General features: G+C 39.6%; 1 protein-coding gene across 2 annotated transcripts in view; it reads right to left on the reverse strand.

Moving 5' to 3' along the window:
- Window positions 1-591: 591 nt before the first annotated feature.
- The window catches only part of LOC121950004 (spondin-1-like), a 95,035-nt gene continuing 81,904 nt past the window's right edge, over window positions 592-13,722 (reverse strand). Inside the window, exons 11-16 of one of the 2 annotated variants that reach the window (XM_042495900.1) lie at window positions 11,621-11,803; window positions 5,753-5,923; window positions 4,839-5,006; window positions 4,442-4,600; window positions 2,570-2,845; window positions 592-2,475 (exon numbers count right to left, since the gene is read on the reverse strand). In XM_042495900.1, the coding sequence (XP_042351834.1) occupies window positions 2,312-2,475; window positions 2,570-2,845; window positions 4,442-4,600; window positions 4,839-5,006; window positions 5,753-5,923; window positions 11,621-11,803 (1,121 nt within the window). In that variant the 3' untranslated portion in view covers window positions 592-2,311. Of the gene's footprint in view, window positions 2,479-2,569; window positions 2,846-4,441; window positions 4,601-4,838; window positions 5,007-5,752; window positions 5,924-11,620; window positions 11,804-13,722 lie in introns of both variants that reach the window. The other variant, XM_042495899.1, reaches the window with a different exon arrangement.

Consider the following 13,722-nt stretch of genomic DNA (forward strand, 5'->3'; position numbering starts at 1 on the left):
TATCATACTGATCATGAGTTCCCTACGACTTATATGATTATATAATCTTGTATCTCCATCTAGTGGGCTAAAACTGTTAGTACATTATCAGACTTGAGAGAGAGATTAGGGCTACAGACTGCACTTGGGAGCTGCAGTTATAATAAAAAACCTAACAAAAAAAAGCCACTGGAAAGTTGTTTCACACAAGTATTTTCATTTGTATCCTTTTACCTTTTGTCTTAGATTCATCTCTTAAAACTTGTGTTTTGTGGACACTGGCTTCACTGCTTCATTATTTGTTTTGCCGCAGACCCCAGACTAATTTTTTTCTGCATGTGTAAAAATGATAATAATTGCAAATGTATTGTCAATGTATTTTCCCCTTTTTAATTTTCTTGTCTCCCAACCTCATTAACATCTAACAGACCACTGTGTCTGCTTCTTTAAAAAGCAAAGTTTATGTTTAAAGGGTGCTTAACAATTAGTTGATCACCAACTACAAAGGTGATAAACCAATGCTAAGCACATTTTTGGGTTGTTAGAGGGGCCTGCTCTGGGTTTAAACCGAACAGAGAACTAGGGTTGATCAAAAAGAGTCAAATGACGTAATGATTATCACATTTACATTTTTTATTGTAAAGGTGATTTCTTAGAAAATAGTCACATGATACAGAGGCAAAGAAATAAAGAAAGAGGCCTGGAAACAGAAAACAGTGAAGGCAAGGAAGTAAAAAAAAATCTACAGAAAGTAGAACTTTGGTGATGACATTCTTATTAAAACTAAAAAACATAACCTGTGAAGTAATAATAAAAATAAAAAAGATGTTGCAGTTCACTCTCATTATGGCAGCACAATGAAAAGCACAATAAAAACAATCAAGAAAATAAAGTGTGTTGTAATCAAGGCCCCAGTAACAGTCTACTGCATGTTGAGCTGTCCTACATTTTTGAATACTGTAGAAACTTCTGCAGTGTTTTCCATACAAATCTCTTTTACAGCCACAACTCTGCACCAGTGCAGAACAGCACATGAGTAAGACGTGACACTTGGCTCTGTCCGTTTGTGTTTTCGGGAACCAACAAAGGCAGATACAGTCATTTAGCTATCAGTTTTAAGACAACATCTATGGCAGAGAAAGCTTAATGTCCAATCGAACATAATCTATGCACATGCTAAAAGAAGAATTGAGAGCTATCGCAGGTTTAATGCTACATCAGCTGAAACAACAGATAAACAGCATTACAGTATATAAAGACTAATTTTAACAGTATAAAACATCTCCATTTAAATGTATCTGTTTATTAGGGAAAGTGGTTTTTAGTACTTATATAGTAGTGTCATTTATAAGTGTTGGTTAGATAGTTATACAGTACATCCATAAGTCTTTAGAGACTTCCTTTAGGAGCATCTATGTCTTGCAAAAAAAAGGAGTAAGAAATCCTACATCTTCAGTTTTGTCTGTTTATGATTTTAGCTACAGCTGGCGACTTCAATTATTCCATAGGCTCCAAAATTAGTCCATTATTTTCAAATTATGAGGAACTTTTTGGGGAGGGAGCTTCCAGTGGTGTAGTGTAAGGTGGGTACATGTTCAAGTTTTGAGAGCTGGATATTGTTGAAACAGTGGACTTACTAACTAGATTACTAGAAAGAGTAACCAAGACGAGTTTTATTTTGTTTTGGTAAAGTTTAAATAAAGTGTTTTTTATGATGAGTTAATGAGGCAATTAAACCTTGTCACTCTTCCGTGACCAAGAAAACGTTGAAGGTACAGTTGTATTTCTCTGTTAAATAAGGAAAATAGGTATGAGAATATTACTTTTCCTCACATATTGTGGGTTTCTAGTGTGTATTTATTAGTCTGAAAAGCTGGAAAAAAGTAGCACACTCGATGTTGAAGCCCCAGGTTAGCCCCTCACACTTATACCACCATATAACGTGTATTCCAGAGAAAGCAAAACTACTGTAAACACATGAAATTTGCATCTATGGGAAAGCTACTGTAGTAATTTCTTTTTTTTGCAGGACACAGACATTACTCTCTAATACTTCCATTGTGGTCTAAAGTAAATGTCAGCCCTGTTAACTAAATGCCTACATTGGCTTTACTAAACAGCATATTATCACTTTCTCTTATTCTCCTCCTCCCTTCCCCTCTACTTGCCAAAACTCACATCTCCTTTTTAAGTATCAAATTAGCTCGTCATCTCACCCTCACCTCACCACCTTGTACACAAAATGTTCCTCATCATCATCTTAATCAAATAAACCCATTTTTTCATATATTTAACCTGCTGCTCCCCCCACTCTGTAGCTCAGTAGTGCCCCCTAGCAGGGATGAACGTTACAGGCACGGATCTCCTTCCTGTCCTTACAGCTGGCCATCTGATTGCCTTTGGCTCTTTTCTTCACCATCATGAAACGTTCCTGGATCCCCCCTCCGCATGGTTTGGTGCAGTCCGTCCAGTTGGTCCACGGCTGCATCCTGCAACCTGCTGGAACAAACAACGGACAGCATCTCAACTCTGCTCTCATGCAGCAGCTTTAATAATAATAATGACAATATCACAGATTATTACCACCAACCTGGCTGCTCCTCGGCCGCTGCATCTCTTCCCTGTTTACCCCGTCTCCTCCTCTTTCCTCCTCCTCCACCTCCTCCTCCTCCGCCTCCTCTCTCCTCCTTTGTTTTCGTTCGGCACTTCCTGATCTTGCATTTCTTCCTCTGGATAGTCTCGGGACAAGCGCTGCCCCCAAACTGCGGCTCCAGTTTGATCATACGGGTACGGATAGTGTGTCCTTTACCGCAGGACTTGTTGCACTCGGACCACTCGGACCACTCAGAGACCATGCAGTCAACGGCTAGAAGGTGGACCAGAGGAGGAGATCAACACAAAACATCACAAAAGGAGCCAGTGAAATAGACGCAAATGTCACAATTATAAACAAAGAACAAATATAAGCAGTAAAAACATTTTGGGGCATAGTTATTCTAATGATTGATAAACTCAAAATCCCATTCTTTAGTCTGGGATCAGTGGTGCAGGTTCAGGTTTAAACATTTTCTATAAGTTTCATAACATTTCAATGTCAAGGAAACTTGGGTTCATAAATTCAAAACCTTACTTAAGGAAAAGCCTGTTAAGTATTATGAGCAGAATATACTTATATATATAATGTTGGGTAGTTTCACCTTAAGCAATGCATCATATTCGATAGGAATCATATTTTTTTGGCGATGTCGCTGTCCTGTGGGAACCACATATCTCTAAAAAGTCAACTTTCATTATGTCAAAAAAACAGCCCTGTTTTAAACCTTAATGCACTTTGCAACTGATCTAAGAGGGTTTGTATTGAGTTTATTCAGCTTAACAAGCAGGAGAGTTTTCCAAACACATAAAGGAACATTTTATCCTTCAGTTTTCAGAAGATACATGAAGTATCTACAGATGTACCTGAATCCTTCAAAAACTGAAGCCGCCATAAATGTAGTGGAATAAAGACTAAAATACTTACCAGCCGTGACAGAGGGAATATTGCTGGTATTGTTTTTACCTTGTGAGTCTATATTTGTGTGTCATCATGGTGAAATGTGTTCCTGGAACTACCAAAGATGCCGTTTTGACGACTTTGACAGGTGTTCATATTTCTTTCCGTCTGTCCATCTGTGGACAGATTTTGTCAGTGTGATAATGCTGCAAAAATGCAGTCATAAAACATTACAGGTGTGCTGAGAGATCAAAATGAAGTCTAAAATGAAGTCTAAAATGAGTGTGGTCTGAGCAACAGGGTCAGAAGTGAGGGGTAGAAGGTAGAAAAGGCGCCACTGGTCCCCCACTTGATCTTCAAAGTCACCCTTCGTTATGATCTCAACTATATGTGTAAAATTTATGAACTGCATCTTGTACCTTTATGATCGTGTTGACAGAATCTGTCCACAGGCAGATGTGTTAACACCTGGCAAAGTACTCAAATCACCTCTGTAGTAATTCCTGCTTCAATTGGTAGTACCTAGACTATATTTCATCATGATGACACACACACACACACACACACACAAACACACACAGGCTAATGAAAAGAAAACAAAGCCAGCTTTCACAACGTTGTCACGGCTGGTAAACATTTTAGAGCTGCAGACGCCAATTAATAAACAAAAAGCCTAATGATGCACCTGAAAATGGGAACAACGAAACACGCAATAAATTAAAAGTCTTTAAAATTATGAAACATATGAAACAAAACCTTCTCAATTGTCATGACACAACGTTTATTTAAGGAAAAAGTATCAGGGCGAGCAACTTAAGCTAAAACTAAGTTAAATGCACCAGAAATGCCCATTTCTATCGTACTGAATGTACAGCACAATAAGTACAGTCGTTCAGAGTGTCTCTCTGTTTCACCTCTGTATGACAGTCAGGACAGAAAATCAGGTGTTTTGTACTTCAGGGTACTTACGGCACTCGGGCAGCATGCACTTCTCTGTCTGCTCCAGCTCCTCTGTGCACCCTGCAGGATCAGACTTCAGCATCCTCTGACGTGTCCGTACGCCTCGCCCACACGTCACACTGCACTCGCTCCAGTCAGACCAGGGTGACAGCATGCAGGGGATTGTGTCTGCAAACACACACAAGCACAAGCACACATACTACAGTTACTGCTAATTATCAGGTCAAACTCTGGGTACTTAACGTAATAAAGCTTGAACCTGATTCATCGTCATGTGCATCATCTCTTTGCTAACTCATTACAGTGAACTTAATTAAATCAAGTAAAAATGAACAAACAAATGCTAATGAAAAAAGCATGTAATAAGACAGTACCACAGAGATGAAAGGAAATGAATGTTACTTACGGCATTCTGGCATCATGCATTTCTCCACTTCGGCCACGTCAGTCTTACACATCGATCCGTCTATAGGAGGCATCTTCACCATGCGCTCACGTCTTCTCATCCCCAACCCACAGGTGACGCTGCAGGGGTCCCACTCAGCCCACTCAGTCACCACACAGCTGCTGGGTGCTGCGGAGACAGAGAAAATACCAAAAAAACACCATCAGCTGCCTCATTTCAGAGAATGGCAACCATCATTACTCTAACTTCTTTATTTTTCACACCACAGAATTAAGCATGTCAAAGAGGTTATTTTTCAAATTATGAAAATAATAATGAAATAAAGAAATTAGAGAAAGGTTATGTTCTGCCAGAAATTTCATTTAAAAATATAATAATAGATAGGTACATGAAAATGTGGTGCATATTTCAAATTACAGCAGTCTAATTATAGCAGAGGTTATGCAATTTAGGTTACTCAAAATATCATTGACCTAGAACCTGCAAAGTATTACTGTATGAAAATACAGTAATACTTTGAAAAAATGATTTACTCTTAAATTGTAACATTGCTTTTACTATTTGGTGTTATTAGAAAGGGCATTTTTTTCAAACATGTCCACTACTTGCAAACCAAAAAAGGTCCAGAAAAAGCTATAATAATGTAGTTATTGAGGTAAAATAAAAATGCACTTTACTTCTTAAACCTGTAGATGTCAACACAACACAAATGTGGAGTACAACTCATGAGAGAGTTTGATGAATCATATGTGAAAAACTGTAAGAAATTGAGGGCACTGTTCATTTGGTTACATCACTGAAATATATCAAGTCACTTACGAAACTGAAATCAAAAGGATCATTTTCATTGATTATTAAATTCTTAACAGAAACACACACATACGGTGCACGTGATAAAATAAAGAAAGGCTCACAGCATTCATCATTGACGACACACTTCTCTGTCTCCTCAGTCTGGAGCTGGCAGAGCGAGCCGTCCTCAGGATACTGTTTGACATATCGCTCTCTAGACCTCATCCCCATTCCACAGGACACGCTGCAGGCCGACCAGCTGATCCACTCTGACATCATACACGTCGATGGCTCTGTCCACAGGCAAAAGAAAAAAAAACATGCAGCAACAGATGCTATTAGAAGAACATCCTGACATCTACATCTTTTTTAATTTTCTTTTTTCATGCTTATTATTAGAAAACAGTTTGGAAATGCTCTCATGATTTGCAGGTGCACTTGCCTTGTGGCTATTCCTCATTGCAAACATTACATAAGTAGGTCCACTGCTGCAGGTTACAGTTTATTCCAATGAGTCATATAAACAAGCAAGTTTTGGTCAAATCATTTTGGCTGCCACAGCAAAATGTTCGGTGTGAATGTTTATCCATTTATTTACTTCTGGAAAGAGTATGTCCGTAACATGAATGTGATGAGGTGTGAGAGGACACCCAAGTAGGACATTTATTAATTTATGTATAAATAAATGTTTATTCATTCATTTATTTATTATCAATTGTAATATATTTTTTAAAAATTCATTTAATAATGTAGTTTTTAGTGTTTATATTTTAATGTAAATATGTATTTATCGCAGCATTTATTTATGGATACAATTTTAAAATGTATAAAAGTATTTTTTCTTCCTCCAGGCTGGATTATATTGACCCACAGACTGTAAATTTTTTTTATACTTTATATATTTTTTAATGAATTACAAAATCAATTTATTTATCCATTTAATAATTTAATCATATTATTTTTATCTTTTATCTTTTAATGTTAACATATTTATTGCAGTACTTTTAGGGATATATTTATTTGAAAATGAATAAATCGGGAGGATTATGATGGTATGATAACATGTAGGATGACATGGAAACTCCAAACAAAAGGAAATTAGTCAGCTTCAGTAACTGCTATTGTACAATGGCAAAATGCCCTTAACAGACATCCACTCTACTGCCAGGATGGATGCTGGGACTTTTAGATCTGTGAACTGAGGAGCTATTTCAGCTTCCATACTGAAGTCAACACTTCAGAAAGTAAAGGGCTTGACAGAAATACTTGAACCAAGGTCCTGTGGTTACAGGACACTCTGCCTGCACACCACACCAGAATCCTCTCTCACAGCTGCTTGGATTTCAGACTGTTAGGTCATCTCAAAGTTGAAGGTGCCATTTTCACTAAGCTCTTCCTTCGAAACGGCTTCAACTCGCTTTTAATAAGGCAAGTTGCCTGAGGGACGGTCCTATTCACAGCATGGGCCTGAGGGAGTGAAAGTCAATATGTATGACCCTGGCTTGTATCAGCTGAAAAGTGGACTGCAGCTCCTCTAGTTTAACAAGGCTCCACTCTGGTGTATTTTATCTCTATTATCCAGCATGGCACTTCAAGATCTCCCTATTCTTCACTTACAGAGAGTCACTATACAGCACAAGTCTAACTGCCCTTTACTGCCGTCTCCTTCAAACACCTCTCCTGAGAATGGAGCCCACATGCAGATAGTATATTACAAGTGAGACAGGAAGAGGTGATTATGCGAGAAGAGACCTTGTAAATAACTTTTTATTGAGAAATAATAGATTTTTCTTTGACACACAGCACTTGACTCTCTTGCACCTCCACCTTCCAACAGTCTGAGAATAGCATTGCTTACCGACTGTGGCCTAATAAAGCAGAACTAAGTGAATCATTAATAAAAGATACAAGTATCCCCTGCTTTGGACAAAGCCTCCAGAGAACCAAAGTGTTTCCCAGGAATATTAATCATCCTGGGCATCAGCCTCCGCCCTGCCCCGGCATGAACCTTACAATTATCAATCTCCCGCCGCACGCTAACGGAGCACTAAATGAAAACAAAGGAGAAGTGCTCCAGAACAAAAAGCTATCTGTGCTGCTGTCTGATATATGGATAAGAAGAGCGGTGATGGGTGGACGTGTGTGTGAGAAAGACAATCCCTCAGCCTTGAATAGTTTGAGCTTCACTCATCCGATGACTGGTAGACATCCTGAGAACGAGTGGTGAGGAGTGAGGAAGGGGGAGACAGATGCTGACTGCGCTGCCTCTCAGCATCTGTTCCAAACTGACAACTTCACCGGAAATTGGACAAACGCAAACTCCTAAGGATTTGCGCTTATGTGTGTGTGTGTGTGTGTGTTTGTTGTGGGACTGTGGGTTGCTACTCAAATTGACAATTTGGAAGGTAATCTTGGCAGTTGTATGCCTCCGCAAAACCAGACAAGATACAGTTTACATCCATGTCTTTCCAGAGTCATATGTATGTCGGTGAACAATCTTCAAATATGAATGTTGCTGCAAAGAAGGTTAATATTCTAAAACATGGATGCTTTTGTAATAATTTCTTTAGGAATTCTTGACTTTTGGCCGAAAGCATGTCCTGTAAGGTCACAGTGATATGTGACCACCAAAATTGAATCAGTTCATCCTTTAGTCCAAGTGGATGTTTGTGCCAAATTCAAAGAAATTTTCCGAAGACCTTCATGAAACTTTGCACTCATGAGAATGAGACAAATACAAGTTCACAGTGACCTTGATCTGCGACTGCCAAAATCTAATCTGTTTATACTTGTATCCAATTGGAAGTTTGTACCAAATTTTAAGAAATTCCCTCCATTGATTCTTGAGATATTGTGTTTATGAGAATGAGATAGACTAAATTGCCAAATTTAAAGAAAATCCACTCAGGCCTTCTTGACATTTTGTGTTCACATAAATGAGACAAATGCAAGGTCACCGTGGCCTTTGACCGCCAAAATCTAGTCAGTTTATTAAGTCCATGTGGAAGTTTGTGCTAAATTTGAAGAAATTCCCTCAAGGGAAGAGATATTACACTCACCAGAATGAGAAAGACATGGTCACGGTGACCTTGACCTATGACCACCAAAATGTAATCACTTCATTGTTGAGTCAAACCAGACATTTAGCCAAATTTTAAGAAATTCCTTCAAAGCATTCTTGAGTTGCGTTCATAAGAAGTCTAGGACTAACAGACAAATGAACAGATAGCACGAAAACATAATGCCCTTGTCCAAAGCTGTCACCGGCTCAGAGGCATACAAGGTTTCTCCTTTGACAACAAAAAACAAGCAATAAATAAAGAAGAGAAGTAAAGTTGACTCTAACTTGTTTAAAACACATCTTTCATCAACTTTGATACTTGGATTACCATCATCCCTGAATCTCATTTTTGTTTAATATGTTTGTGTCTTTGCATCTACTTTGTTTCTGCGTCTTAATTGGGTTCCTGAACATACACAATGCTGATGTTGTTCCTGTAATCTTTAATAACAGTGAAAGCACAGAGCGTTCATTTCTTTTAGTCAAAGATAAACACAATCAAATCCTTGTTTAAGCATCCTGAAAGCAGGACGCTCAGCCTCAACAGCTGATCCACTTAATCTTATGTTTCAGTGAGGTAATTGGGGTATTCAGTCACAGATTTTTACAGTGTGATGAAGGATTTACTTTATTTTATGACATTTCCTCTTGATGTAGCCATATAAGCTTCAGGTATGTGCACGCTTCACTGTCTTTTTACAGCCGGCTTCTGCTTCCACAGTCAGCTACTGGCTCTAAATTTCCTTTGTAATCAGGGAGCTGCCACCCATTTCCTTCTGTTTTACCTGTTTTACCTTTCCTTCACACACACTCTATGTACTCTTTGCAACAATAACCACGATAGTCGTGTAATGGCTTCGCAATTAGATCTCTGGTTAAAATAACTCCACTGGGCCGTGAAAAATATAAATGAGGCAGCAGCTTTGTGTTTCCACCACATATTCCATCAGTTTAAGCCAAAATGAAGCATCCGCAGTGACTGAGTCTCAGTCAGGATGAGATAAATACCTGAGCTTTAATCTGCTTATTATTTTGAGGGTTCACTGATCACCCCTCTTGTTGATATGACATGAATGCCATGACTCTGAAAGGATTACAGAAAAGTAAATGCAATCTTTGTTTTTTTATGCTTATTTGTGTAATGAAGTGCTGCAGAACACAATATTTTATATTTATGCAACAGAATTCATTTTTTGACTGTTTGGAGGCAAAAATTATTTAGTTTATAGTTTGTCTTTTAAAGAGTTTAATGAGTTCAGAGGATACCCTAATACAAAGCCTGTGTTAGTGTTTGTAGTGAATAGAGAGTTGGATGGCAACAAGACAATGGGGGCTTGGTGAGCCTGCCTAAAATTACTGTCAGGGGAGCAATGTTTTTCAATTTAGAGGGGTATTTACTATGATTATAGATATAAATGAGCTTAGCTACATCAGATTGGCTGAAAGTGCTGCTTAATAAGATCTGATTCCAGGCTCGTTTTTGAGGTTTTAGCAGCATGTTTTGTGTGGACAACAAAAGACAGTGTTTTCTGCTGCAAAACTTTGGCAACAAGGCAAAGGAAAGGTGTGTATATATTACAGTATATTATTTGGATAAACTGATTAAAAAATAGTATAGCAGGTTTACTAAAAGTAAGAATGCAAATGATCATTTGTTTGTCTCACCTCGTGTGACCTTGAATTTGTCAAGAAAACTGTTTTTTTAAATCTTTTTTTCTGTGTTACCATCTTGGCAATTGCTAATTAAATGCACTTTAAATAAAATTCAACTTAGGCCACTGGGAATGACAAACCAAAGTTATAGATCAATTGAAATACCAAGGTTGTTACAAGCCATCCTAAATTTAAATGTGACTTAACCAAATGTCATGGCAATTCACTCAAGTCATTATGTTCTGGACCAAAATGGTGGACAGGCTGCTGTTGCCCTAGACCATTACTGTTACTAACAAACAATATTTATGTTTCCTCCGTGTTTTGCAGAATTTTCACTTAAGTACTTCAGCTGTCACCTCGGACTGATCTCTAATACTTGTAACAAATGGCATGCCCCAGCTTTTCATGAGTGTTAATGCTCTTTAGTGAGATAATGTTTCTTTTTTTGGCTGCGTTTGGAGGGAATTAAAAAGCAGTTACATTCACTCTAATGAGGGAAATAAAGAATTACCTCCTCTCCGACTTTGGCTGTGTTACTGGAAGTGCTTAGACACAGCCAGATAAACGTTATTTATTGGAGGAAATCTGGCTGAGAATGCTTGTTCTCGTGCAAAGCCTCCTCTATTTATAGCTGCATGATTCTATAAATGAACCACTTCCCCAGTACAAGTGCAGCTGACCACTTTCATATCAACTAAAGTAAAGTGCCTTGCTCACGGACTTAACTACCAACATTTCCCAGTAAGTTAGGATACACAACTGTGGCCAGCCAACATTTGTATGTGGGGCCCATGTGTATAGTAACTGAGCTGAAATATGGGCCCTGTATGAGACTGTCCACAGGTTCCATAACGGCTCCATGCCAACAGTCCACATGGCTTGGTTGAGCTTGGACAACCTGGGTACAAAGTGGGTAGGGGCCCAAAATATGCATCTTGTCTGGGGCCCACCTGGGTAAACCCACCCATGAGACAATTGGCATGGGACCATTACAGACAATCCACTGCCCCCTCTGCAGACAGTAAAGCATGTCGTGTCGTGTCGTATCGTATCGTATCGTATTGTATTGTATCGCATCGCATCACATCGTATTGTATCGTGTCATATCGTAACCCAGTATAGGGCCCACTTTTCAGCCCATTTACTACCAACATGAGCCCCACATACATGCCCCACATATGTTGGCTGGGTGGTCCACCACTCTCCAAACTAATGTCTCACACTTCGCTGTGTGTGTGCATGTGTGTGTGTTTGTATGTGTGTGTGCGTTTACCCTCCAAACTGCATCCTGGCCCCATGCACGGCTGGAAATCTTGAGTGTGGGGACAAGGTACGCTGAGGTCCAGCTGGGCCTTCAGCATCCTCTGCCTCATCCTGCGGCCTTTTTCGCACGTGGCGCTGCTACAGGCCGACCAGGGAGACCAGCCTGAGTAGATACACGTCTCTGGTGTATCATCTGAGAGAGAAACACACGGATGTTCAGCTAATATAAACCAAAGCAAAGAAAAAGAGTATTCTTGTGGACACATTTTAAAACTTTTTCATGACTTTTCAAGGAACTTTAAAAAAAATCTACTGATCATTGTCAACATATAAAATAAACAGTAATGTATGATATACTTTTGTGCAAATGTTAGTATGAAAACTAAACAGCAACCTTTTCCAATCGCCAGAAGTTTGTTATTTTTGTTACATTACATTATGCAGTTATTCAAGGCAATTAATTTCAGTACACATGACAAAACTCCATTACTTTTACGAAACTTTCAATGATTTTTACTTATTCCATAAACTTTCTAGGCCTGCAAAATGAGATTGTGAAATTCCATGACTTTTCCAGGTTTTCCTTGACCGTGGGAACCCTGGAGTTTATTTTCATTGAAATCTTCTGCTCATGCAACGACTGACTATGATCAAATGATCATTGTTACTCATTATATTTGCTTACAAAACTCCCTCTTTTACTTTATTTTGCCACAGCAGTTTTGTCCCAGTAAGAGGAGGGGTGAGGGACGGGGGACTGGGCTGACATTGATTATTTGACATTATATCCAAAGGTGATTACTGCAAGTACCGGACCACAAGAGGCCACAAAGTGACATCTGAGGGGGAGAGGAAGGATGGAGTTGGAGAGAAAGAGAACAGTGTGATTTGTGAATGTCTTGCCCAATTATCAGTGGTAGCAGAGCTACGAGAAATAGCAGGGGTACTGGCTTCAATTAAAAATGCTCTCTGGGGGTTCAGAGAGGCAGAGAAAACGAGTGGAGAGGCGAGAGAGAATATACTGTCAGGCCTCAGGGACAAACCTGAGTGGGTCCAATTCTCTGGGATAACTTGTAATGACAGAGCAGAATGAGGGAACAAAGGAGCTGAGACGCACAGAGGAAGGTGAGAGGAGAGCCGGGCTGATGTGTAAGTGAAAGCAGTGAAGCTCCGGGCGGACCAAGGGGACCAACCTCATCTCCGTAGTGTCATCTCACACAGAGAAGAGGGGAAACGAGGGAGAACGAGAGGACAGGTAGAGTAAGAGAGGAGGAAAGAGGAGGGTGGAAAGAAGCAAATGGTCTATAACTGACTGAGGGAGACATTTATTAGGCGGCAGGAGATGCTTGTTAAGTGTCATCTTGTAACTTTAAGGTCGCAGTGCTGATCCCTGTGAGCCCCGGGTTATACTAGAAAAGAACTCACTCGTGTAATGTATTGTCTGAATATGTTGGAAATCAAAAGTGTTTATAACCTGTCCAACTGAGCACACCATGTGGTAAAAAGAGAGTGGGGAGACGTGATTTAGAGTGGTGCAGTAATGAGTCCTTAAACCTGGAACTGCGTTTGCACTTATGCACTTTTGGTTCCCTTGTCTCAAAGTCAATGTTTTTTTTTGTATGGGTTTTTGGTTAGATGTCTGAAATAAGGTCTGTGGTTAATACAGGCTTTAGAGATTGTCACCTTTGTTCAACAACATAAAATACCCACTCATGAGTTCTGGAGCTAATACATGTCTTTCCTAAGGCGGTTGCCAAAAAGTGGCGAAATACTACAGAATGGAATCACACTGAACATCACTATGCAGCCTTGTTGTTGTGGTGACGCTGAGGTAATTCGACCATGGTGTAGTTTTTTTTATAGTCTCCATCCATGCACTGTTGCCCCTCTTATCCGAGGCCGGATTCGCAACCAGGGCAGCAGGCTGAGCAAAGCACTCCAGACATCCCTCTACTCAGAAATGCTTTCCAACTCCTCCTGGGGGACCCCAAGGAGTTCCCAGGCCAGACGAGATATGTAATGCCTCCAGCGTATTCTGGATCTGCCCCGGGGCCTCTTGCCAGTTGGAAAACCTTTGGCAGAAGGCGCTCAGGAGGCACTCAGGAGGCATCC

This window comes from Plectropomus leopardus, chromosome 11 (assembly GCF_008729295.1).
Source record: "Plectropomus leopardus isolate mb chromosome 11, YSFRI_Pleo_2.0, whole genome shotgun sequence".
Taxonomy (NCBI): domain Eukaryota; kingdom Metazoa; phylum Chordata; class Actinopteri; order Perciformes; family Serranidae; genus Plectropomus; species Plectropomus leopardus.